Consider the following 27,203-nt stretch of genomic DNA (forward strand, 5'->3'; position numbering starts at 1 on the left):
CTACTAACCTACTGACTTCTGTGTTCCTCCAACTAAAGCGCATTTAACAACAGAGCCACCCAACAGAACTCTTCTTCATTAGTTGATATTTCATTGATTGTCTTAATGATGCTTTACGTACTTAGGTGCGTGTTAAGTTCCGACCTCATTTAGAGACGCCTGCAGGCAGCAGCACTGAGCAGATTTATGAGCCTGGTGTGCACTGAAGTAAAACTTCCCTCTGAGTCTGTCATCTCTGCTGAGCACTGTCACCATGTCAGCATATCGCAGAAACAATCAGCTGATTAATCAATTATTTGACCAATATTTAGTCTGCAGCAATTTCAACAAATGACTCATCTTTCAAGTCATTCATCCGATGAACATTTCTGCTTCCAGCTTCTCAAATATGTACATTTGTGTTTATGGAACGAGCATTCTGCAAACACCTTGAGCTTCCACTATTCATTCATAGAGCAAACGATTCATTGAAATTATAATGCGCTCATCAATTAAAGATGGAGATAATTGCTGGTTGTAGCCCTCAAATGGTCACGGTTTTTCCTACAGCTAATTTCATAACCAGATGGCCAGTTAAAAAGAAAGAAAGACACCTAGAATACAACAACAAACAGTGTTTATTAGTAACAGCTGATTATCAAAAAGACATTTATCAAATAGCATAAATATATAGACAAGTAATAGATATCATACAGTAAACTTCACTCATCATTGTACTTGAATAATCTAAATGTGTGCCAGAATCAGGACACAAGTGGTTGTTTTTCCATTGCGTCATCTGAGCCTTTGTTACATTTACTTTGTGGCACAGTTCCACACATTACACAAGCCCTTCATCCATTACAACGTCCCATTTAATAAAGAAGAGAAACATTCATTCTGCCAGACAACATCAATTCATTGTGCTCAGTTTTTGGAAACAACCCAAAAGCACATTAAAAAAAAAGAAACGGTACAAAAAACCTCAGGGGTAAATCACAAAGTTTTTCCTATCTCTGCTTTGCTCTCACTTTCTGCATCCAGATTCATTTTACTAACACCATATGGGATCCCAATGGTTTATCACAGAGTCCTTCCTACTGTCTCCTTATGTAAGGCTGCAGGCACTGTAGCACCAGTATGAGCTTCATACAGGGTGCTGTACAAATCAGGTAGGAAATAAAACTACAGTAAATTGCATTGATACTCTAAAGATGAGAGCCTGACTATAGACTCCATAAAAAGCTGGACGACTAAAAAGTCCCTAAAAGTGAAGCCAAAACATTTCGAGCGCCCCCTGCTGACTGGCTGCAGTATAGGGCATAAAGCCCGCCTCCTCCATGTTAACAGATGTCATTTTTGTCAAACATAGTTTCTGTCAACAATTATAGTTAGTTCTTATCATGCTGATTTATGTCATTATTCTGACAAGTTTACTGAAATTATTTGATGCTTCAAAAATGACGATTGACAGCTCTGTTGACAAATACGCCTCCTGCAGCCGATCTGTTCCGGATTAGTAACTAAAACAATCACTGCAGTCAATTAAGTTTCCATATCTGTGAACATCTGCTTCAGATCAACACAAGAAGCTGTTCTGCTGTTAAATGCGCCACAGGTGGGATCTTTGCTGTTTTTTTCAGTAAGTTAAGTGTGTGTTTTGGTTAGCGGAAGTGGCTACGGCGGCTCCACCCGCAGATCTCTACTGCGCAGCTCTGGCTCCAAATGACGTCACCATCGCAAAATGTCGGCGCATGTCACGCGGGGGCTATTTTGGCTTCAAACCGTCGCCCATCTATATACAGTCATTGGGCCTGACTGATACATTGGTGGTACTAGCTAATGCATGCATATAGGTATTTCAATGTTTGTGCTGGGAGGTATGTAACAAGAAAGTGCCAAAAATATGTTGCTATAACATCATTTGTTGGCTCGGTCACAGCTCTTTCAAAAGCTAATTTAAGGCATCCTTATCACAAATGTTTCTTTAGTTGTATTGTTAGGACAATTAAGGCAACAAGAAGCCAGTTGATGAAAAAAAAAGCTAATGACAAACTAAGTTCATAATTAGATGTCTTAAGCCATCTATTGAGCAAAAATGCCAAACATTTGATAGATGAGTTTTTGTACTTCACTTTACGTCTGCACATCTTTGGATTTTTGACAGTTGGTGAGACAAAAAGTTTGATTTAAAAACATCATTGTGGGTTATTCTGATATCCATCGTTTACCGTTTACAGACATTATACAGATCAAAAGATTAATCTGTTAATTAAACAGAAATATAATCATAAAACTAATCGATTGTACAAATAATTGTTAGTCAAAGTCCTAGCTGTGATTGAGATTAAGTTAGCTCTACACAAAGGTTTACGTCCATACAGAGAGGCATGTTAACAAGGCTATAAAGTGATTTGTTAGTGTAACTGTACATTGCATTGCATCTCTGGAATGATTGTCAAGCTGTTGCGTCTTCATGAAACCTTCTACAGCTTCAGTGGTATAGATTGAGAACTAAAATATGAAACACTGAAATAAAAAAGCTCGTCTTAACATGCCAAAAAACTTGCATTACATGTTCCTGTGGAAGCCGCCCTGCTGCTGCTGCTGCAAATAACTCCTGTGCATAAACTGCACTGAGACGAGCAGAGCTCCAGAGTTCAGCCAACAGATCCAAACTGTCTGCTGCTCACTCGGCGTCTGATAGATTCAAGCCAGAAAACAGATGGGGTGGGGACGGACTCGCCAGCTGAGAGGGAAAGTAGCGCTTTGAAGTGGATTGCTATCATTACCTCCCTCCATGTCCTGGTACGATGGGTCCGACAGAACGGAGCCGACAGCCTCAGACACACAGCGCACTGCTTGGTTTTTAAATGAGTCTTGTTTGGAAAAGCAAGCGTTGGTGAGGATCATTACAAAGAGCAAGTGTACAAAACATCAAGGGTAGTAACATAATACAACAATGTAAACTGCATATTCTTATTGAAAGGGTTATTAGCTTAAAAAGAAAGTGTCCACTTTATTGTGTACATCTGAACAATCTGATGCAATCCAGTACACTGTTTCAATGATCGCCGTGTTAAAAAAAGGATGTTTTAGCACTGAGGTCATAGATAGTGGTGAGATGTGCTGGACAGCATTATTATTGAGAGGTGTTACTAATATTCTGCTTCTGCCTTGTGAGTAAATAAGAGGCACAAACAGTCAGAAACTCAGAAACCCATCAGTATTATGTTGTCCAGCACAATACTACCCTTCAGTCCGAGCTCAGTCATACAAATATAGTTAAATTAACCAAAAAGCTCCATGAAGTTTGATTTTATAGCAGAGTAGTTGTATTGGCATGCTTGCCTATAGTTGTATATAGTTATTTAGATAGTTGTGGTTTTATTTGTATCGAAATATCAGAGATTTCTGCCGCATCCAACTACACGAGAGCGCTAATATTTTAAAGAGGGGGTATTATGCCGTTTCAAATGTTAAGACAAATATATAATGTTACAATGTTGGATGTCCAGACTAAACGTGGGTGAAGTCTCAAATCTGTAGGTAAAAGTATGTTGGAGTAATCCCCGGGCTTCTCAGCTCAGTCTGAAAGCCGGCCAATCAGAAGAAAGCCGGCTTGTAGGGGCGGGGTTTCTTAAAGGGACGGAGCTGACTTGAGTCGTTTCAGGCAGAGGCTGTACGAGGGCCTGCACAGAGCACCAGTGTGAGAAACTGTTTTTTTAATTGGAAATTATGCTAAGCTACTCCACAGGTATCACAGAGTGAAATATGAAGCTTGAAATTAACACAATACCCCACCTTTAACATCATCTCTCAGAAACCCTACCGCAGGTACTGAGGAAAATCCACGGGCCTCACTCTTAATGGTTAGCAATGGATCTACTTTCTAGTAAATCTGGCCCAATGACAGTCTTCTATTTGAAGGATCTATTTTAAAGGCCTGTAGAGGTGTAATCAGGCATATGTGAAAATAAAAACATTTGCCAAAATGTCAGAAACTATAAACAATAATGTAACTTTATGTTGATGTTTTATGTTTGGCGGAAATCTGAGAAATAGATACATCAAAACTATCTGCATCTGTAGATAATAGAGAAGTAGAGAAGAGTTAAATCTGGTCATAACTCCTCTAGTCTGTTTCCTTAGTGTAATTAACCAATATTTGTATTTTATACTTTTGTTCATGCAATAAATATTTCATGGAAATAATATCTTCTCACCTCTCCTACCTTCTTGTCTTCCACTGGACGGGTGTGATTTATGTAAAGCTACAAGAAGTGATTTAATTATCTCAATATGAGAAACGATTGCAGCGGCTGCTATTGTATAATAGGAATGCATAGGACTTGCAAATGAGTACATTTCATACTATCTGCTTGTATATGCTTTTTTTCCCTGTCCGTTTGTGACGTCATTCACACGGTTAACGAGGCTAAGTTAGGAGGGCAAAATGCTAATCAGTGACGCTGACAGTGTCGGGGTCGGGGGACACGTTTGGAGTCGTGTGTGTGTGACGGCCGGGAGGGTAAAATGTGACTAAGACAGGCAGGTTGAATAGTGATGACCTGTTGGGGCAGAGTTCATGAAGCGGCTCGTCACTCAACGGACTGTTTGGAAAGGACTTCCTGGTTTGTAGACAGGTGCTGTGGACTGTCAGAGGCGGTTAGAGACTGAGGGCGGCTGCTGGTGAGTGAGGTAATGTGGCGTGCAGGTCGTCCTTCCAGCTCTTCATCCTGAGAACCAGAAATTTTAAGAAGTTATTAGTGAAGAGATGAGCAGTTCAATTTATAATTATCTGATTAATACTTCCAAATGAACGTTTTAAATGGATTTGAGGCAAAAAATGGAGTTCAAAAAATGTCCATCCTTTAGCAATCTCCAATCTGTTCTGATGAGAACTGGCCCTCTTGCTCTTCAGATCTTTAAAGTCACTGACTCTAAACTTCCAGTTAAATAAAGGCTTTGCTTTAATTCTTTCTTTAACAACCTGAGCTGGACACCTCCAATCCATTCTCACTAATTATCTCTTTACTCCACTTTGTGTCTGTAGTACTTGTAACAGATGTGCATTATCAGCTGATGGATTAAGTCTGAGACATGTGTTTGAATAAATTCCAGTTTAAACAGACTAACACAGCTTTTCTTTTAATTAAGCTGACACACTCTGCACCAGTCCACTCAACCCTTGTGGTTCTTTTTAAGACTTATCACAATATCTTTGTAGGAACTATTAACATAGTGATTCATGTAGACCTAAATCTGTCAAGCTCCTGTGAGGAATTTTAGCTGGTTATAAAATAGAAACAGATAAATCTCTAGGGCTGTGGATTTTTAGTACAGAAAGTGTTCTGCTTTCCGTTTGAAGTACGCTTGTAGTCCGAGTAGTTTTGACTAATCACGTATCAGCAGGCTGCGGCGTACGCAGGAAAAACAGTCTGTGTGGAAAGCAAAAGCAGGCGGAACGTAATGCGCAGTAATACCATCCCAGCTCCCATCAGCTGCTATCTGACAACAATTTAGCTTCTTATTAATCTCCATAAACAGACATCTGATGCTAACAGCTAACAACCTGTTCTAGATAAAAAAATCAACTTGAGACATATTTGCTTGACGCTGTGTCACGAAAGCTGTTCAGCGTTCAGATTTCCTGACTTCCTCGAATGCATCAGATCGATCCGACCTCCGTTCAACAAACAAGCATTTTAAAAGTAGTTTTCTTCTCCTCTTGAGGACAGGCTTGACAAAGCTTGCATTATAACATGTAACAAATCTGCATCATGATGTTGAAATTTCTGCAAAATGAAGACCTGTTAATTAAAGCAAATCACGGTTTCTTTTTCAGGTTCATACCGCTGTAGTTAGCCAGAGTGCAGCCTCTGTGTAACTGACTATTTACATTGAAACTGAGACTCACCACAAACAGGTGAACGGGCGCTCCTCCGGGAGATTTAATGAACCATGAAATGACGCCGGCGAAATTCGCTTCACTTTTGATCTGAACACGCAGTCGCATCTCAAGTTGCTAACTGGACTGTAAACAATACAGAACGCTGAGAAGGAAGTCTTGGCTGGAAGTCGTTTATTTCTAACAGCTGGCTAAACCAGGCACGCCCGACATGTTCACTGTTGTCCTCAGAAGCTACCGCTGCAGCCTTCGAAGAAGAGGGTCCACGGAGGATGTGTCATTCATAGCCTATGTAGTTAAAGCCGAACTGAAATGAGTCTAATTTCCTGTTTGTGTCACCAGTTGTTTCCGCCTTTACCCTTGCGTCACTAAACGCCGCTCCTGTTGCCTAGCATCAGGTAGCTAGCCGGCTAACTAGATAGCATAACTGACGTCGAGTAAGTTAACCTGTTATTTTAAAGATAATTGATAGTTTTATTAAACATGTGTAAAGCTATCTATTTGATTGAGTTGGAACCAAAAACTTTTACATTTAAAAGTGTATTCCCGGGCCACGCAAGAGTCCGCCATCTCGTTTCAATTGGCGCGCAATGAATCTCTGGATACGTTGGGCCGTGAAGGATGCACCTGATGGTTCCATCGCAGCCCGAGAAAAGGAGGATTTGTCGGCCGTCTCTGAAGGACCCTTCAAATTGGGACAGCCTTCGACTAGCCACTGCGACGCAATCGGCCTTCAAATACGGCCTCTTAAAGGCTGCAGCCCCTGGACACAGCTTGCATCATTGACAGACTATATCCAATGGGTTCTGAGGTCTGGAGATTAATACTGATGTCTCTATATGAGCTACAAGAACAAATGTACAGGACAAGATCAGCAAAGAGATATGATGTACTGATTTGTCCACAGGGGTCGCTAAACACGAAATGAGAGTTCCTCACAGGAGCTTTAATGGACTAGAATATACAAATGTTTCTTTTTTATGTCTGATGTGGAAAACCATATTTGAGGCTTAATCGAAGGCTTGACCTTCCTAGAGAAAATGTCCGTATTTTAGAGTCATGTAACGTCCCGACTACATTCTCAGGCTTTAGCTCTTACAATTTAAACATATCATTAAGTTTAATTAGAAAGCCCTACAGTGTCCTCTAATTAATCTGAGACTATAATTTATGGTATTATTGATCACTTTTAGTGCATGGATTGGCCTGGCTCCAGTATGAACTCTAATCTATTGTTGTACAACAGCCAACAAGACACTCTTGACTTTCCCAAAGAAACTAAAGTGCTGTACTTAATAGAAGAAACCCCCCCCAGCGTGTCCGCCATTATCACCAGTGGTTCACACCGTGTCAGCCGTCTCCTCCCCTTCAGTGTGCTCTCCGTAGCATTGATTGTATAGCTCCATGTCAGACAGAGCGCTCTCCAGTGCCTCCTCCTCATAGTCAGTGTGGTAGTCTGACTCTTCTGATGGAGGGAAAGGGTGGAGGACAGAAAAGCAAAGAAGCACATCGTGGGTGAGTAAGTTGGAATATGTGGTGTGTCGAAGAGGTGACAAAAGAAAGTGGGTGTGCAGGTGGGTGAGTCAGAGAAGTAAAAAATTGTGCAGCACTGTGAGGTGTCAAACAGGGCAGTTTGATGAGCCATAGATAACAAATGGGTTATAAACAGAAAGAAGAGAAGGAATAAGAGAAACATCAGTGGTTGCAGTATACGTTTGCACTTAAATAATTCTGCTATTGGGATACAGACAGAGAAAACCCACCACAAAACCAATAAGAGCGAGCACAACAAAGACAAACATGGAGGAGAAACACTTAGAGTGCATATCGTGTGTGTGGCTCAAAGTGAGTGTTTGAGTGTGTGTCGGTAGTTTTACCATCCACCAGAGGAGGTTTGACGGGCTCGATGCGGGACACAATTTCCGCCAGGTCGGTAAAGGAAGCGTTGGGGCACGTCACCACCTGAAACACACCCACACAAACATGCACACATTAAAGAAGAGATCATAATAAACTGAACCTGTGCAGGACTTTGGTCCATTTTAATCTGGTGGGTTAAACTAATTTACACCAAATCAGCCATAACATTATGACCATCTGCCTAACATTTTGTAGGTCCCCCTTTTGCCGCCGAAACAACCCTGACAAGTCGAGGCATGGACTCCACTAGACCTCTGAAGGTGTGCTGAGGTATCTGGCACCAAGACGTTAGCAGCAGATCCTTTAAGTCCTGTAAGTCACGAGGTGGGGCCTCCACGGATCGGACTTGTTTGTCCCGCACATCCCATAGATGCTCGATTGGATTGAGATCTGGGGAATTTGGAGGCCAAGTCTACACCCTGAACTTGTTGTCCTGTGCCTCAAACCATTCCTGAACGATGTTTTCAGTGAGGCAGGGCGCATTATCCTGCTGAAAGAGGCCACTGCTATTAGGGAATACTGTTACCATGAAGGGGTGTACTTGGTCTGCACCCCAAGTACTGTACTTGTTTAGGTAGGTGGTTCGCGGCAAAGTAACATCCACATGAATGACAGGACCAAAGGTTTCCCAGCAGGACATTGTCCAAAGCATCACACCACCTCCGCTGGCTTGCCTTCTTCCCATAGTGCATCCTGGTGCCATGTCTTCCCCAGGTAAGAGACGCACACGCACCTGGCCATCCATATGATGTAAAAGAAAACGTGATCCATCAAACCAGGCCGCCTTCTTCCATTGCTTTGTGGTCAAGTTCTGATGCTCACTGTAGGTGCTTTCGGTGGTGGACAGGGGACAGCACGGGCACTCTGACAGGTCTGCGGCTATTCAGCCCCATACTCAACAAACTTCAGTCGCTCTTCTGTTGGATGGGACAGCCTTCACTCCTCACACACATCAATAAGCATTGGTTGCCCATGACCCTGTCGCCGGTCCACTTTTGGTAGGTCCTGACAGCAGCAGACCGGGAACACCCCACAGGCGCTGCAGTTTTGGAGATGCTCTGACCCAGTCGTCTAGCCATCACAATTTGGCTCTTGTCACATCCTCACACATTTTTCCTGCTTCCAACCCGTCAACTTGGAGGACAGAATGTTCCCTTGCTGCCTAACATATCCCACCACTGACAGGTGCCATTGTATCGAGATAATCAATGTTATTCACTTCACCTGTCAGTGGTCATGATGTTATGGCTGATCGGTGTATTTATTGAGCTCTATTTTAACCAGCTGCCAGGTTTCAGCACCTTATCTGTCAGAAAGCTTTTCTGTATTCCTTCTTATGTACGCTGGTGAAAACATAATGATGGAGTGTGAAAGCGTCCTGATTTCTCACGCAGGCGATACTGAGATTCAGAATCGTTCCACATAAGACTGACAGCCCCACATTACAGGAATTGTTGCTATATTTTTACTTCTCTATCAAACATCTACAACAAATCCAGGCTGTTGTACGATTGGTTGGGGACAAACAACTGTATTTAACCATTTAATGATCAGAGACTGCTTGTGTCTTAAGCTGCCTTTTCTGAACCTTAACTACTCTCATTTCCTTAATTACTTCCTCCCTTTAGCCGCACACACTCCCCCTCCTGTTGCTGAGAAATCTCTGCCACCAGTTTGTCTTTCTCTTTGTTCAGCATTTCGTGCGACACCACTGAACATACCACTGTATTTAAGAATCTATCACGGGAAGAGATGCATAATTTCCCCTGAGAGTTGCACCCTGAAAATAGAAAGGCTCTCATTAACTGCCTATGTGGGATGGTTACCGTTATAAAGGAAGAAAATAGGACATATTTATAGTTTAGATTCATGAACCACGACTCCAGCTCTGTTGTTCTTTCTCTCCACAAATGCTCAGAGTCATTTGTTAGTTTGTTGCTTTGTATTAAGTGTTAAAAGTGCTTCCAGTATCAACCCTGTTTTATCCCCTTCATCCTCCTCATGTTGGAACTTAGATTTGAGCTAAATATCTCATCTGTTAATCTTTCTCTCTCCTCTTTTGCTCTGTTCTGTCCTTTGTCTTTCCTTGACATGACCAGTGAACTGTAAATCTGTTTACTTTCAACACAGCCAGATGCATAGTTTGAATGTTATTACTCAACAGCAGTGTAGCTCAAGGCCTTCAACATGGCGCTGCTGCCAACTCAATGCAGCTGAAAATAACAATAACAATAAGAGGAGATGGAACCAATATAATGCAAACTCTTTCTTACAGATAACTTTAGACTTTTTAGGTAAGTAAACTCATCAATTAGAAGATGAGCTACTAGCTTACTGTTTATACTCATCATGACATAACCTAAACTTTCTTTCAGTTTAAAAGGGTAATTCAACTTTTGACACATTACCATGATATATTTTGTTTTAATGGCTGGCTTTGCTGCTTTCCATTTGATAATGTGTCGTATGCAGTTTCAGTTACAGGTAAGGCTCATTGGTGATAGGGCTGCACCATATTGGAAAAAACTAATAAAAAATACAGGGAATTATAGCAGATGAATGCTGTTTTCATGTCCATATAAACTATTAGCTATCATACTTATTTTATCATTTGAAACTTTTAAGTCTATTTTCTTCTAACAAAACAAAACAATAATACAAACAGACTTGTGGGCTGTAGTTATGTTACTGCACAGTTTGTCATCAACCATTTCTAACGGTGTTCAAATGTATGTTTAATCAGCGTGATCGGCCAAGTGACTTTTTGAAATGAAAGCTGACTGTCTCCTACTTCCTGTTGGCACACACAACCTCACACCGTGTGTGTGCTTACACGTGTAGCTGCTAAAAGTAAACACCCCAACGGCACTTCCGCCTTTGAACAATCAGTTTATGTAGCCACTGCGTTAACCAGCACCAGGACGAGGTGCCGCTGACACTTATAAGCCACCTCGCGTAACGGAGCGTCTGCCTCGATCATCCCGCCGACATGATCTGTGACAGCAGCAGCGTCGTGTGCTTGTTTACAGTTTACAAGCAGGTGACACACAGTTCACTATGTGCTCCGATGACGAGCTGCACTAATGTGATAGCAGACGGATTTTTCCTGTATAGAGAAACTGGCAAGTTTTTGTCTTGAACCGAGCAACAAAAAAGTAGCAGCTTGATTTGCTTCACAATCGCACATCCTGCAATGTGACTGTTGCGCATGCGCACAATCACAATTGCTAAACGGTATATCGTACAGCCCTACTTAGTGATATGTGAGATTTATCATAGGGATTCTAATTGTGAATCCTATAAAATCTAAGACTAAAATTTGTTACAATTCAATTCTATATTTTCAGTAAGGATTTCAGTGAGTTTTTAATTACAGGAGTATAAAAAAATTGTTTTAACAAAACATTGTATTAAAGACAGATGTGAACTAATTGATTTGGGGAGGCTAAATTGCTTGTTTTAGCACAGATGGGCACTAATGCACAGCGGCTTCTAAGATAATGTCGATGTGAGCTCATTTATCACCGCCCAGTTTTGTTGCAAAATTCAGCCTCAGTTGTAACACTGCTCTGATCACCTCTTATCATATGTTGTACCGCCTTCCCACATGCTCTCCCCTCCCACCATCCTTACATTGTTCTTGCTTTGGGTGTTGTAGAACTCCTCCTGGTGTCTGTCTTTCATCATTTTCTCCACCACTCCGCTGCGACTCCACACGTCAAACACAGTCTTTCCGTGCTGGTATCCCACCTCCTACGTTACCAAACACAGAAATGCTCTCATGTTAATATCAATATAAAATGTGAAACATGATAGTTCTGCAGAATAACTTGTGGGGATTTGTCTGATGTTTCTTACTGCAATCAATATTTATATGGTGACTCATAAGCAGGGAAAAAACAAAGAGCTGAGAGGAAAACAAAACCTTAGAAAGGATAGAAACACCTCTCTCAAACTTACAGCGATCTCATCAAACTTGCCAAACTCCAGAGTCCTGTATCTGTCGATTGGAGGTCTGATGTACTCGCAGTAGTCACTGTTCTTCACAGACTCCAGCTGCCTCACGCAGCACACGTAGGCCAGCCGAGTCTGAATCTCCGCCATGTTCAACACCTTAGACCACGAGTGAAATGAGATAATGAACATATGCATCACTGGGAAAAAAAACACCTCCAAGAATATCCTCATTGTTATTCATAGGACTCATTTACTTTTACACATCCTCGCACATCCACTGTTGTGTCTTCAGGATTAATCAATCCATTACCTTTACTTTCTCAGCGAGGGGGTTGAGGCGTTTCCATAGCAGCCACCAGCCGGAGAGCGAGTCGCCGTAATTAGTGAGGTTGGTTTCATCCCGGCTGCCCACGTCGATAGCTATCACCACTTTGGCCCCCATGGAGCGCGCCACATCAGCTGGGGGAAGACGCGGAAACAGGAGGAAAGTTGAGGACAGGAGAAGAAGACAACTTTGTGGAATAAATCATTCAGCCGAGAGAAAGGCTGAGTTTGACAAACCTGGCAGGTTGTTGATGTAGCCACCATCCATCAGCAGGTGTCCATCTTTGGGGTCGCAGAGAGGAGGAAGATAGCCTGACAGAGACATGCTGGCACGGACGTACCGCCACAGGGAACCTCAAACAGCAAGCGGACAGCTCTTTAAGTTTTATGTCGTTTAAGCAGTTTGCATTTAATTTAAAGCAACCGACCTGAACTGACAGAAAATCAAACGCATCAATGGGACTAATTACAGGGTCAGACCACAGATGAGGACAGAGGCTGCATCAAACTCAGGAATAAAAGGATCAAAAACAGAACGCTGTACCTACCGTCAGTGTGCACTCTCATGGCTGACGCTGTGATGTCAGTTGTGATATTGAAATACGGGATCCAAAGGTCCTGCACACACAAACAGGTTACATCATAACACATGAGGCTCACATGAAACATCTACATATCCTGCACCACCAACCGATATTTCAAGATGTTGATCTGCTTAAACTACCGTAAACCTCAGTGTATAAGACGCACTTTCAATCAAAAAATTGTCATCTAAAAAGTGGGCAGCATCCTATATCGGTGCGCCCAATATACCAGTATAAAATGCAGAGAGAGGTATTTTATGGTGTTACGGTATTTTACCCGTGATGCCGCTATCCGGTTGTTAAGTGGTGACGTCACACCTCTGCATTTAACTGTGTCCGTGTCCAAGCCGCTACAACATCTCCTATTTACATTACGCAGCAGTGCTATTTTCCTCGCTGTTTGACATGCAGCGTCATGATCGCCAGTGCAGCCGCCACCCTCACAACACTCAACGTTACCTGCTAGCTACAGCACCGGTAGCTAGCAGGATTGCAATTCAGAATGGCAAAAACAGATGGTCGGCTGTAACTTGTGTGTGTTATTTTTTTTATGTGTTATACATGAAAATAAATTAAAACAGTGTTGAAATAACTTCTATACAAGTTTTTATTAGTAAATAGCTATAGAAAACCTTTTTCCCTCACGGATACCCCCAAAAAGAGACGTCTTATATTCCGGTGCAACTTATTATCCAGATTTTACGGTAATTAATTTCCATTAATGTGCTCTCTTCTTGCCCGGGTGACCTCATCTCACTCACCTCAATCTGTTTGCTCTTGAAGACATTGCTGATGCTGGAGTTGAAGGCAGCGCCAGAGAACATGGAGGTGACGGGGTACGTCAAATCCAGGACCTTCTTAAACACTGATGTCATTTCCTATAGAGAGAAACAGGGAAAAGAAAGGTAAAGTTTCCTCTCCATGACTGCAAGGAGTAAAAAGCAGAGTAAATCCCTTAAAACTAATTGGTTGAATTAAAAGATCTGCTTGATTTAGATGAAATTAGATGCTGTGGATGAAGGTTCTTTTAACTCATTTCCATTCCTCCTGGTCTGTACACAACCTTTTCTTGGTCATTTAAATAATCTAAAACCCAATCCCCATAAAAGCCTCCATATTCAGACAGTTTGCTTGATTTGTTAAGGACAAATCTTTCATCACAACTGCTGTTATTCTAATTCAAAACGAAGGAGCAGCAACCCAGACAGCTGCTTCTACATAGACGTTTCAGGACCAAGGACAGAGCCGGCAGAGGAGGGGCTGTATACACTTCAGGAAGACAAATCGTACCACATGCTCAGCCTACAGACCTGGACACTGAGCAGATGTCTCAAATTAGCTGTCATGGTTAGTCTCAGTATTAAACACATACAGTTGAGTTTCATACTTCAGCTAGAAAAGGCTCAGTTCAAGAGATCAGTATGCAACACATCCAGGGCTGTAGGTGCAACGCCGACCATTACTTCTGATGGTTAATCAGCACAGCGCGGTTAATTACATCAAAAGTAGAAAACAGGTCCGAACTGCATTAAAATTTCAAAAACGTGCTGTTGGAAAGAATCACCTTCACAAGGACAGACTGACGAGCAGGGAGCTGAAACCGCCTGAAAATTATTCTCTCTGCAAGAGAAACAGGAGCAGGAGGAAGCAGTTTTCTCCTTTCATAATAATGTTTATCTCCTAAATGATCTCACTTAAACTATTTGTTTTACACCATTATTTTTACACATAATTAAAAACGCACCAGAGAAAACACAGTTGTGGGTCGTCTCTCCAGGCTCGGCAGACAGCAGATGTTATGTAACACGCTGCAGATGTTTGATCAAGGTCATGATACATGATAATATGACTTTAATTAAACACAGGTCGTAGAAAACAGTAGGTAGGGCTGTCCTGCTGGCCTAATGACCTTAAAGGGATAGTTCTGTCCCTTTAAGGCCACTAGTTTGATTTCAGCCTGTGCTAGCCGCTGCACTTTCTGACCCAAACAGCTGACATACGGCATAATAGTCCTCTAGTCCCCACCGTGAACATGAACACTTAAAATGACATGTTTATTTATATGTAGGACTTTTTTAAGCTGCTCAAGTACGAAGTACTCCTGCCCCCATCTGCAGCGGTGCTTCACTTAGCTTCTATGTAGGAACTCTGGCAGGCTTCTCTCTGACTGTTATCTATTATATGCAATATGTTAAAAAGGCCCCAATGTGTAGCGTACAGGATTTACTTGGTATTTGTAGTTCTTGTGTTTAAATGGCTAGGGGATTACATGTGGGGTTACAAATTGAGGCGCCATTCACGTGGAGCCAGGACTACATCGGCAGCCACATCAGACCATCCACTCGATTCTTCGAAATTATTGTAAATCAATCAGTAAACAGATAAAAAGTCCAACAAGAGAACACCACTGACCATCCCAGAGCTTCATCATTTGTGTTTTGACAGACACCCTTGGGTGAATGCCGATTTCACCTACCAGCACCACCCCCACATACTACCCAACGTATCCCATTTTACATAGGACACTTACTATTGATGAGTACCTCATAAAACCTCACTTAAAAAAATCCAAACTATCCCTTTAAGTTTCAGAACGTCTTTGTTTCAAATCTGTCCAGGAGCTTTGTTTGTCGTCGCCATTTTTGTGCATTTATTTACTGACGCATCTATAGTGTCCGCTTGCTGAAAACAAAGCTCACAGAAATTTGGTTGTTTGATGATATGTGGGATAAAATCACCTATTTGATCTAAAGCTGATCAGATTATCATTGACTCTCATATTTGGCATTATTAAAGACTAGTGCTTCTTTGAGGCTGCATGGCAGTGCAGCGATTAGCGCTGATCGCCTCACAGCTAGAAGGTTCCTGGTTTTAATCCCAGTTCTTTTTTGTGTGGAGTTTGCATGTTCTCCCCGTGCATGCTTGGGTTCACTCCGGGTACTCCGGCTTCCTCCCACAGTCCAAAGACATGCTTGTTAGGTTACTTAGTGACTCTCAAATGACCTGTATGTCTGAGTGTGAGTGGTTGTCTGTCTCTATGTGTCAGCCCTGTGATTGACTGGCGATCAGTCCAGGGTGTACCCCGCCTCTCGCCCAATGACAGCTGGAACAGGCTCCAGCCCCCCCGCGACCCTGAACAGGATAAGTAGTGCAGATAATGGATGGATGTTTCTCTGACTCTCACCATTGCCCACTCTTTGGCCCTCATCCTCATTCGGCTGTGGCTGCGGTCCTCTGCATATAGCGCCCCCATCAGGGATCCTATAGAGGTGCCACCAACGAGGTCCACCGGGATGCCAGACTCGCACAAAGCTCGCAGTATTCCCACCTGGGAACAGCCCCTGAACAGGAGCGTGGAGACATAAACATCCGAAGACACAGATATACCTAACTAGCAGTAAGGCTAAACTAAAGTTAATGTGCTTGATTAGAGGATATTATGACATTAACTAATTGAGCTGGGAAAGACAGATAGTGGGATGGCTTTACCTGGCCCCTCCTCCTCCAAGAATAAGGGCAATAGCATTTCCTGTAAGGACCCGAGCCAGGCGGGAGAAGTCTGAGTGACGGTCTGCTGGCTTCTCGAACACGCGTTGATACAGCTCCAACTGACAAAGATGAGAAAAGGGAAGAGTGAGAGGATGAAGAAAAATGTAGTGATGCTGAAAATATTAAATTTGAGGGAGAGTTAGAGCCAGACGAGGGCAAAGGAAGGAGCTTTGATCTGCATACGAGAAAAACACTCTGGCTGAATTATCCACTCCTACCAGTTTGGGCAGGCTCCTCTTAGAGAAGACCCTACGGGGACAAGACAGGTGGAGGTGTCTGGAGATCCAGCTTCGCATGTTAAGCCAGTCTACAGTTCCTTTGGGTGGGGGGCCGTCTTCTCTGTGCAGCAGCACCAGCTGCTTCTGGGCACGCACCGCACTTCCTTCCAACATACGCTCCAGCTAGAGGGGAGACATCAAGCGCAGATGTTTCAGATTATTTCATAACACTCGCTTTCGTCAGAGTGGCGCTCACAGAATTTAGAGTGTTAGCCCAGAAAAACACTGCAAACTGGTGAGCGCTTGAGGTTGAAGTGAGCACAGGATCAGCTCTTGTCTGGGCGATGTGATTGAGATTATATGTTGCTTGTTGGAAATGATTTCATGTGTTTTTAGTGACAAATCAAGGATCAATTGTAGAGGGGCTTTTATTTTGACAGGATATAATAATTACAGTTTAGCGCTTCACATATAATTGTGTATTTTGTATGAATAATAGGCAGTAAAATGAGCAATAAGAGAAGAATAGGAAGGTTATTTTAGAGGTGAGTTATTATTACACTTTCATTTTTCTCATTCTCATGTTTTTGAGAGCAATTTCCAAGATGAGGCTCTGTTGAAAGAAAAGAAGAGGGGGGCTTAATAGTCTAAGAGGAAGGTCATATGTGCCACTCAGTCAACAGGCTCTCTGCAAAAGGGTTCAGCGTGTGTGCAAGGTGAAAGGGTGTCTGTGTGCGTGTGACCTGAAAGATAAAATCAACCCAGAGCTATGACTCATTCTGAGCCCGAGCAAATATTGATCCATTTCTCCCACCATCTCCTGTTAAATGGGGTTACATTCCTTACTTTTTCTCCGGGCCCATTTTTCCCCTTTTGAAGGCAATTACCTTTCCTTCATCAGCTGGACGTCATCTCCTTTCTCTCCCACAACATCCATTAACCCTTTGCTTATATGCCCTTAACGCCCAAGGGTCAAATACAAACATTTCACAGCCTGTGCACTAAAAGATTTTGGTGAATTCTCCACTCAGAGGGAGCAGATTGAGCAAAAGCTTAGTTAATTATAATTTCTGTGATGATTTCTCTGGAGAGAAAAATCAACAAAGTCTGATCCAATCTCCAAAGCCGGATATATCAGTAGTTTTTTCCCTCTGTGACACAGAGCTCCACTGTGGAGCTAAAACACATCAATAAGTCACGGTGTAGCTCTGGGTGACATGTTCCATCACTCAGATGGACATGGGCACTGGGGTTTATATTGACTCAATCCCAAATACACCACACTGTAGCAGTAAATACTCACGAGCTGAACAAATCTTAAAGAAAAGCAATAATTACTTCTGTTTACATCGGCTTAAAGCTAAAGTGCTCAACAGTTTGAGGAAAGGAAATTAAAAAGCCACACAAGAGTCCGCCTGATAAGACAGTTGAAGCGAGCCATGCTGGGAATGATGTCTCTAAATGTACAGATAATAACAAACAATAATGACTGTGTTCTGCCTCAGTAGATATAACACAACCAACAGAAGGGCGAGGGAGAGAAGCGGTCTGAGCGGACACAGAAGTGGAAGCGCAGGGTGCACAGGGTCTTTAAAATGACATTCAGACTGTTTTTAAAGCATTTAATTGAAGAACCAGTGGGCTCAGAGCCAGAGACACGCGGGTCAGAAAGTATTAAGACGGATAAATACATTGTTGGGTTTTACAACCTGCTCAGCACCAAACTGCAGAGAGAGACGGTTAGCGACAAGCTAGTGAACATTAGTGGAGCATATATCAGCTGAAGAAGATGGTCTTTCCAAAAACAAGAGTTGATACAATAAGTAAAAGCTTAAAGGAGCAGTTGGCCCCTGGAAAAAGCGGAGAGTGGAGAGTGGAGGAAGTTGCAGCTCGCGGTTTCACCCATTCTTCATTCATACAACACCTAGCATGGATTGTGCCCCTCCCTCTGAAAGGAACGGCCCAGCGAGAGACACTGGAGTGAAATACTACAGTTTTCCAGTCAAGGACATTGGTACAGAATCTGAAATACGACGAGAATATACCGGTGGTTCATCTAAAAATGTTCAGGTCTGCAGTCTACATTTCAAACCTGATGATTTTGAACGAGACATGACATCGGAGACGGGTGTCCTAGATTGAGGAAGTGTAATTTAGCAAGCTCCCTGGCCTCCGCCAGATGATGCATTTTACGTAGTCTGGTGGAGGTTTTTTAGGGCCCATTGGAGAAGCGGATAGCGTCCTCCATAGACACAGAGCCATATTGCATTTTTTTCTACCATAATGGCATTAGCTCCCCATAATAGCATGATAGGACTGAGGCTGAAAATCGGTGAACTGGCCCTTTAAAAAAAATTTGATTTTGAATCACAAAGTGGCCAGAAAACACCCAAAATGAATGATAATGTTGCACCGGATGTTTGAATAGGGGACAGTTTGCTAACACAATGCCATATCAACTTCTAAAGGGGATATACAGTTTGTCATGTTGTTGCATTTATGTTAAAGAGGGGGTATAATGCTGTTTTACATTTTAAGACATATATATAATGTTACAATGTTGGATGTCCAGACTAAACGTGGGTGAAGTTTCAAATCTGCAGGTAAAAGTATGTTGGAGTAATCCCCAGGCTTCTCACAGTTTTTTTCAACACGCTGCACTTTGTGACGTCACAAGCTTCAGCAGGCTTCAGAGAGCTGGCCAATCAGAAGAAAGAGGGCATGGAGGGGCAGGGTTTCTTAAAGGGGTAGAGGCTGTATGAGGGCCCGCACAGAGCACCAGTGTGAGAACAATGAGGATTTTTTTTTTTACTGTAAATTATGCTAAGCTACTCCACAGGTATCACAGAGTGAAATATGAAGCTTAAAATTAGCATAATCCCCCTCTTTTATTATGTAAACATGCAAAACATTTCACGTTAGGAAGATTCCTTTCTAAGTGTACCTATGGGTACCCTTTCACATTTTGATATCAGTGTAAATTGAGTTAAAATACGTATATAGGTATATACGTATGAGTTTTGCACAACAATCAATCTGAAGCTGTCACATTTAACTTTAGAAACTTGTGATTGGCATTTTTGTTTTAAATTTTCTGATGCTTTTTAGAATATAAAAATGACCAATCAATAAATCCTACACCAATGGCCACTTTTCTACTGATTCTCCTCTCATGTTTCTCCACCTGTATCCCACCACCAACTCCTCACCTCCCCAACAGCAGGGTCCTGCTCTCCCAGTCCCACAATGATGATGCAGTCGGCCTGACGGATGCACCGCTGTGTCCAAGGGGTCAGCGTGTAGTCGGTCTGGTAGAGAACTATGCGATGGATGTCCTCCTGTTGGCCCAGCCAGCTGGACAGACGGTACTCATGCACACTGAAGAGGAAAGGAGTCCATTAATGACAGGCGGCATTTCCTAGTTGGCAGCACACGGTCGATCCATTTTTTCCTTTAGTGCCAAGAAAGCATACTTGAGATGAATTTAATAAGCGAGTAAGAGAGATGGAAAGCCCAAAGAAAACATTACATGAACCAACCAGGGGTATGACAGAGGAAAAGACAAGGTGCCTTATCGTATATGTGTCGTTTTAACAGGAAAAGGCGGGTAGGACACACCCTAGGACAACGCTTTAGAGGTAGATTTAAGTGAGACATAACTTCTATTGTGTATTTTGAGAGCATACATGCAAATTTTCAGTCTGCCACAAAACAAACCTGTCAAGTGCTGCAGCTCCAAGTCGCTGTTTAATGATATCACTGGTCAGCAGCAGAGTGGGACCTGTATGTGGCAGATAAGAGCAGTTACAGTCAACACAAAGGAAGGGCGAGAGCTAGAGCAGTTACCTACAAGGAGTTCCTATTATACCAGATGCCCAGACACATCAGACATGGTAACGATGCAGACAGAGAGTACAGGTTGTGTCTCAGAAGGTTGACAGATGTGTTCAAAGGCCATCTAGGACCTGAAGCGTCCTTGACCCCGAGCTCTGACGGCGCTTTTGAGGATGGCAGTGAAACATCCACTTAAGAAAATTGTCCGTTATTTATTTATCAAATCATACCTATTGCAGTGAGTGCGTGCTGCAGCTCCAGGGTGAAGGCAGTGAGAGGGACATCTTCTGATACGGGCAGGACTGTCACAGTAGAGAGGTTGGAGGCTTGGTTCCCTGCGTCCCACTTGCTGCCAGGCGTGTGGAGAGCCAAACTGCGAGCTAGGGGATTAAAATAATCTTATTAAAAATCTGTTTTTAACAGTAAGTCTCACAACAGTTGGGCCACTTTAAGCACTAGCAAGACATGTAGACAGACACACACCTGTGAGGGGACCATTGACCTGCTGGAGAATCTTCTGTCCTAATAAGTGGATCAACCTGGTGACAACCTGAGAGGAGCAGACATTTCAGGAATTATTCAAAAGTTCATAATAAGGAGCTCAATTCAATCTACTCCACTTTAAAGCTGACTTTTTGGAAATCACTATAAACATGCTCTTTCCCCCCAAAATGTACGATTTTGTATCAGCTGGATATAATTTAACAATTAAAGGTACCTGAGGGAACTTCCTTTTGATGGAGCTGAGAGCTCCCTCTGGTAACTTAGCCAGCTCGGAGTCTCGAACAGCGTGCACTGTGGTGGCTCTGTTCTGATGTGTCAGGGCCTCAACCTGCAGAGAAACAAGGGATTCATGAAGAAGGAAAAAAACAAATCCATCTTAAACACTCATGTACTACCAAATAAATATTCACTTTTACATAACGATACTTTGGGGAACACAGCACTTAACTGTTGGGCTTTCTAACTTTTCTTTATAGCACTTCAGTGATGTTGCTAGCTAAAAATCTAAACGCAGTAAACTCACTATCCATGCGTCCCAGGGAAGCACCTCATCTTTCCCCAAACAGAACAATACATCGTCAACTATAAACTCGTGTTAAAATCACAGTAATCAGCAAAACAAACCTTGTTGTCAGAGCGCCGCTGTTTCAACCCTCTGCGCATCTAATCAGCGCAGACGAGATCCCGCGTGCACAGTCTCTCTTAGTTTTAGGTTCAATAGTTACGAAAGGTACTGTAACTTTGAGCTTTAAGATTTATTTTCAGATAGTTTCATAGCAGTTACGCTCTAAACAACAAGCTAACACGTCTACACCTCCGTGCAACCCCGCAGGAAGGTACAGGAGTTTGCAGGATGAGGCGCGACTTCAGCCTATAAAAACAGACTGCGTGTATGTCCGTCTGCTCCGCCCTCCGTCACAACTGGTGCTCTTGTAGAGCAACGGCCCAGCGGACTGTTCTCACTCACAGAGCGGCAAATAAAGACGTTTTGTGAAGTCCCTTTCACGTCTCATAAAGATGAAAAAGCTACAATAGTGTCTGTTGCAGACAGATAGAGCAGAGCAGAGAGACAGGCATGTCACCTTGGTGCTACGTTTTGATTTATTCCCGACCTGCAGACAGTTGGCTGAGCTCCAGACCACTTCATAGCAATGGACGTTCAGAAATGCTCCAAAAACAGCAGAATAATAAGAACAATAGAAACACAGACGAAGGGCAGATCCTCTGCGGATACAAACACCGGCTCACACTTCAATTGGATTATGAGTGATGATTAAGAGTGAATATTTTATGTGGAACCCCCTCCTCATTAAGCCTTTCATTACTCTTAAGAGTGTGTCAAATGAGGCGGTGTGAGTTTAGTGACCATTTTCTGTAAGCACTGTGTGAAGGAGGGAAACTAAAAACAAGAAAGATTACCTCTCTTTTTGCTCCTACTTTTGTGTTTTTGTGTTACACTCATTTTGGTGCTATTTATGTTGCTACGGAAACACTATTATATTTGAATTTTGTATGTCATGCAAATGTGACAGCAACTTTTCAGATTTGGAATTTTATTCTTTTAATTTCCGATACATTTTGAACATATCCGTTAATTTTCTCAACAAACAAAAATAATATTTGGGACCCATTCAATTTCCCAGGGACCCACTCAGACCACAATCTGTGGGCCCCAGTGACTCACTACATTGAAAAACAAGAATCAACATCATTGGAACTGATATTAACAACAACAAAAGGTATAAATAAGATCTCTTCATCTCATCACACAGAGCTGACGTCAACACAGCCGTGCTAAATATGTCCCAGAACGATAACAATTACAACCTTATTCCCTCCATCACAGGAGCTGCAACAACTGCTCTCCTTCTGCGGGTAACAGTAACCATAGCATCCGTCAACCCAGGTATTATTAGAAGCATCGTGGCAGAGGCGAGCAGCACCAGCCAATGGGATGGCGGGTGAAGTGTCACAAAGAGACTTTGCTTTACGTAGCTTTTTATTCTTAGTAAATGTATTCTGACTATTTTAACAGGTCGTGAATTTACTTCAGTCAACTGAGATTAGAAGCAAATGTAATGTGTATATATATCCACATTTCATATGGCAGAGTGGGGAGTCAAGCTGGTGCATGCATCTGTGAGACAATGCGTGTTTTTTTCATGATTGCATTTCAACAGAAGGATAAAACTAGATTTAATATGTAAGGGTTCACGGTATGGGCTTAACTGTCTGAAAGGGAACTTGTTTATCTTTCTATTGAGATACAAAGACATGAGGACACAAAGTTCATAACGATAATAAAGATTAAGGGGGGGAATTCGCTAAAGGATATGCACAGCTTTTGCGGCCGCAAAACCTGTGCAAATGACACAAAAAGACTCCGCCTCATTCTCCGAGCACACGCAGAGGGTTGAATGCACTGTCAAGTGCGCTGCAGAGCAAACAGCGTCTCTGTGCTCCGGTTTGCGCGTATTTTAAGATTCATTATGCAAACATTCGGGGCAAATTTAGCCCCTTTCTATGCAATTTAGCCACTTTCTATGCAAATTAGCCTTGTGGCAAAAACCACCCAATTCACAAACGCCAGCACTAACAGCACCGCGCAGCTAGAGTGAAAATATGACCGTCTGCAGAGAGTGGGTGGAACTGCGGCGCAGTGTTATAAGAGCTGTCACGCTCTGAGTTTCCAGTGATCATGACGACAGTTCAACCTTTTGTGTTATCAAAAAATGTGTCTGTAAAAACAATCTGTTAATAATATATTGTCATTATCATTATAATCGGGCGACCAATCAGTCCGAGGCTGTGCGAGGCTAACCCCAGCACAGGTGCACACTTTGGAGCCGTTACGCATGACAGGGATTATCACATGGATGAGCTGCTGTTGAGCGCCCGTTTAAAAAATAGAGCTCCGCTTGAATAGTTAAACAAGTAAACACCTGTCGAGTCTGGATTTTACAATAAACTGTTCAAAGAGCTGCGCCCTCCTCTCCCTGCTCATCATCGATAATTGCATGGAGATGAGGTCCATCAGTGTGCGCTCAACTGATGCCTGAGAGCGCAGCTCCGCGCAGCAGAAAGTGGAGGTGCAGACAGCTCTTCTCCACAATCAGACGCAAAACAAGAGCTAACTGCACGGATCTGTAAAACCTTATGGGCGTGTTTGCGCTTGAATATCATCAGTGCAATTTGTTTTGTGAGTCGGACCTTGAGACGGAGCAGATAGCGGGGGCAAATGATCAGCGGCCATTTATTCTGAGTGAATTCTGCCCTTAGTGTTATCTTGTTTAACTTAAATTCAGCTGGCTTGCAGCTAGTGTGAAGTTACTTTCCCACCTTAATATTCATAAGATGTCCTTAGTTGAGTTTGTATTCACTAGCAGTGAAAGTAGTCGTGTGTTCGCGCATTTGAGGAGCATACTGGCAGCGTCTGTCTCAATAGCACTTACTGACAGTGAATGTGCTATTAATGTATTAATGTGATGATTTACTGCTGTGAATGAAATAAACTATTTTCCTCATGCATATTTAATCTGTAAGTTTGGCTCAGAACTATTTATCCTGTCATTGATATTGATGAGGATACTAGAAGTGAAGAATTGTTAGCACACATAGTAGATATTCATAGCTTTTCAGCTACACCATCATGACCCTTACCACTCCAATCAGGTCGCCGCGTCCGTACTCTCCTATCAGCTCCTTCTTGCCGTCCTCCTTCATGATGACAGAGCGCAGTCGACCACTCAGCACTATGAAAGTACTGTCTGATTTCTCTCCCTGCCTGGAAAATATACAGATAATTATATCACTGCAAATAAGGAAAGAAGCTTTTGATTCATGCACCAAATAACAGATTATGAGAAGCATACCTGTAGACCGCCCTGCCAGCTTCCACAGCCATCCAGTCAAGAGCAAAGTCTATCTGTCTGACGAAAGAGGACATCCTCCTCACCACTGTGTGAGCCACATTCAGCACAACATTTGGCTCCACTCGCATTATCCTGAGGAACAGACGAAACACACAGAAGAATGAGGTTAAAGAAACAGAAACAAACCATTCTAAGAAAAATAAAATATAGACTTTTACAAATATAAAATCATCACTGGGCCTCTATACATGTGTGTTGGTGAATGTGTGAGACCCTTCCCTCTGCATCTATTCTGTTGTTTTGCTTTGCACGGGACATTTTCAGGAGGGGCGCTGTTGTGGTTCCCTGAGCCAATCACAGCGTATAGGTGAGTGTGGGAGTGATTCAAATAAGCAACTGGGCCCCATTCAGACTGGCGAACATGGCGAAAGAGCGATGCAGAGTTGGCCTTTTTTCTGTTGGCCAGGTAGGTCCCTCAAACCGGCTAGGACAAGCTAAACGGCGGTTAGCATGATAGCGCAAAACTAACCGCCGGTTAGCATGCAAAGGTAACCGTGATGCTGTCAGTGTTAGCTCGGTGGGGTGGGCGTGTTCTCGCACAAGCGTGTGAGAGTGAGCTTCTGGTGACAAAGAGCCCAGGAGGAGGGGCCCAGTTTGAATGTGTTGTTGACAAAATGCAAATACTTATTATACCTTTAACATATAAAAATTATAAACCATATAAATGTGTCATTTTCTTTTGGGACAAAAACAGCATTCACATAGAAGATAGAGGTAAAAAGCAATAAGCTGGTTGACCAGCTAGTTAAGGTTAATAGAAAAACTTTGCTAAACCCAGTTTATAAACTTTTTTCTGCTTTATTTAAATAAGAAATTCATTTTGATGCTCCAGCATTTTAGTAATAGAGTGTTTTGTATCACATTAATAGGACAGAAGCTGAATCTTAAATGATGCGGAGGAAAAAAATAACTAGTCTTGCTAAAAGCTAACTAGCTAAAAGCTATATAGACTAATCCGGTGACCAATTTGTGTGTGCCGCCATGACTGTGATGGCAACTAAGTGTCTGCTGCTGCCTGCTGACTGTCACAGCAGCATAGCTAATAAAGATGTTATACAGCTGCCTTCAGTTACTGATGAAGGTACCTTAATCAGGCCATCTAAACATTATTTAGATTTTACATAACAGACATCGGTTACAACAACAGCCTGATGACATAACGGAGAAATAGAGAAAAAACTCGACCATCTGTCACATATTTGTGATGAAGTGCTTTGTAATATAATGCTATTCTAATTCATTACAAGCTGCATTTAATCATCACAAACTAGTAACATTGGCAAATAGGTTTTTTAAAGATATTCATTAAGCTCATATTTTCTATTAATAATACAACTGGTCTGTAATGATTAAACATCTGGCACTCAGACAGGGGCAAAATTTCTGTAATAATAATAATAATATAATGATTATAATATTCTCATCCAGCCTCATACATGGGGACTCTTCATGATGTAAAGGCTTGTGCATTGTGCACTTTTTTTCTACAGTTACAGTTTGACTACTGTAAGAGCAGCCAATGACTCCACAGGTTCTTCACGATGTCCTTTACAGCGCTGTCAAAAGTAAAGTTACAAAGAAAGTAGCAGTAAAGGTAGAAAATAGTTCACTTCTGAGGACGTCTTGCATTCTAGATGTTGTAGGGAGATGCCACAGCAGTAATGGCATTTCCCAGATTAGTGTATAGCACTGCTTAGCAGAGAAGGATCTGACTCTGGTACCTTTCACATGATACATGTGGTTAAACAGCTTTTAAATCTAAATTTTTAATGTATTTAATTCAAGATACGTCAAGCTCCTTTTTACATTGGACATGAAAACCGAAGCAAGAACCTGCACCTGCACCCTTTAGATGGTCCAATTGGCCCTCAGTTCATCTAAATATTGTTGAAAATTAAGGTTTTACAACTGCTGTATCTGCCACACACTTTGGCTTACAGCCCTTGAAACCACACTGTATCTTAGATACATAAAGGTTCTCTGTGTTTGGGAGGCAGCACAGAAGTCTACATATCTAGAGTACACGTTTCCCTACAGACGGATGCATGCCAAATGTGTTTGTGTGACTGACTCATAGAAGTGGCTCTTGGATATGGAGAGGAAGCTGCAGTCCCGCTGGGCTCGAACGGTGAATATGAGCGGCTCTCCGGTCAGGACGGCGAGTTGACCGACAAGCTCTCCTGGGTGCGTCACGAACAGACGCGTCTCCTCTTCACGGTCGATCATCCGCTGGTAAACATGGAGGAGGCCAGAGATGACAAACTGGATGCTCACCTCCTGAAGCAACGAGAGGAGAGGAGAAGACACACGTGGCAGTCACAAGGTGAATGGAAAGGTACAGGTGTGCTTATGGGCTTAAAGCTATATCAAAACTTGCTGGACCCAACAAACTGCCTTGAGCATACAATAGATTATTTCATGTTTTTGTGTTGCCCAGATCAGGTCGTGGTCCTCTGTGAGCGGCTGAGGGCCACTTAGTTCAGAGTTCCTT

General features: G+C 42.5%; 1 protein-coding gene across 2 annotated transcripts in view; it reads right to left on the reverse strand.

Moving 5' to 3' along the window:
• Positions 1–599: 599 nt before the first annotated feature.
• The window catches only part of LOC138601782 (patatin-like phospholipase domain-containing protein 7), a 37,309-nt gene continuing 10,705 nt past the window's right edge, over positions 600–27,203 (reverse strand). The window contains exons 17-36 of one of the 2 annotated variants that reach the window (XM_069672984.1): positions 26,784–26,989; positions 24,653–24,784; positions 24,441–24,564; positions 20,995–21,108; positions 20,760–20,826; positions 20,507–20,656; positions 20,160–20,223; positions 19,652–19,820; positions 16,443–16,625; positions 16,165–16,283; positions 15,860–16,016; positions 13,437–13,553; positions 12,640–12,709; positions 12,329–12,445; positions 12,078–12,226; positions 11,771–11,923; positions 11,444–11,563; positions 7,768–7,852; positions 7,237–7,355; positions 600–4,718 (exon numbers count right to left, since the gene is read on the reverse strand). In XM_069672984.1, coding sequence (XP_069529085.1) covers positions 4,581–4,718; positions 7,237–7,355; positions 7,768–7,852; positions 11,444–11,563; positions 11,771–11,923; positions 12,078–12,226; positions 12,329–12,445; positions 12,640–12,709; positions 13,437–13,553; positions 15,860–16,016; positions 16,165–16,283; positions 16,443–16,625; positions 19,652–19,820; positions 20,160–20,223; positions 20,507–20,656; positions 20,760–20,826; positions 20,995–21,108; positions 24,441–24,564; positions 24,653–24,784; positions 26,784–26,989 — 2,553 coding nt within the window. In that variant the 3' untranslated portion in view covers positions 600–4,580. The remainder of the gene's footprint in view (positions 4,719–7,236; positions 7,356–7,767; positions 7,853–11,443; positions 11,564–11,770; positions 11,924–12,077; positions 12,227–12,328; positions 12,446–12,639; positions 12,710–13,436; positions 13,554–15,859; positions 16,017–16,164; positions 16,284–16,442; positions 16,626–19,651; positions 19,821–20,159; positions 20,224–20,506; positions 20,657–20,759; positions 20,827–20,994; positions 21,109–24,440; positions 24,565–24,652; positions 24,785–26,783; positions 26,990–27,203) is intronic. The other variant, XM_069672985.1, reaches the window with a different exon arrangement.

The sequence above is a fragment of the Semicossyphus pulcher genome, unplaced genomic scaffold (genome assembly GCF_022749685.1).
Source record: "Semicossyphus pulcher isolate SPU_LCO1_2020_fin unplaced genomic scaffold, fSemPul1.0.p SCAF_22, whole genome shotgun sequence".
Lineage (NCBI taxonomy): Eukaryota > Metazoa > Chordata > Actinopteri > Labriformes > Labridae > Semicossyphus > Semicossyphus pulcher.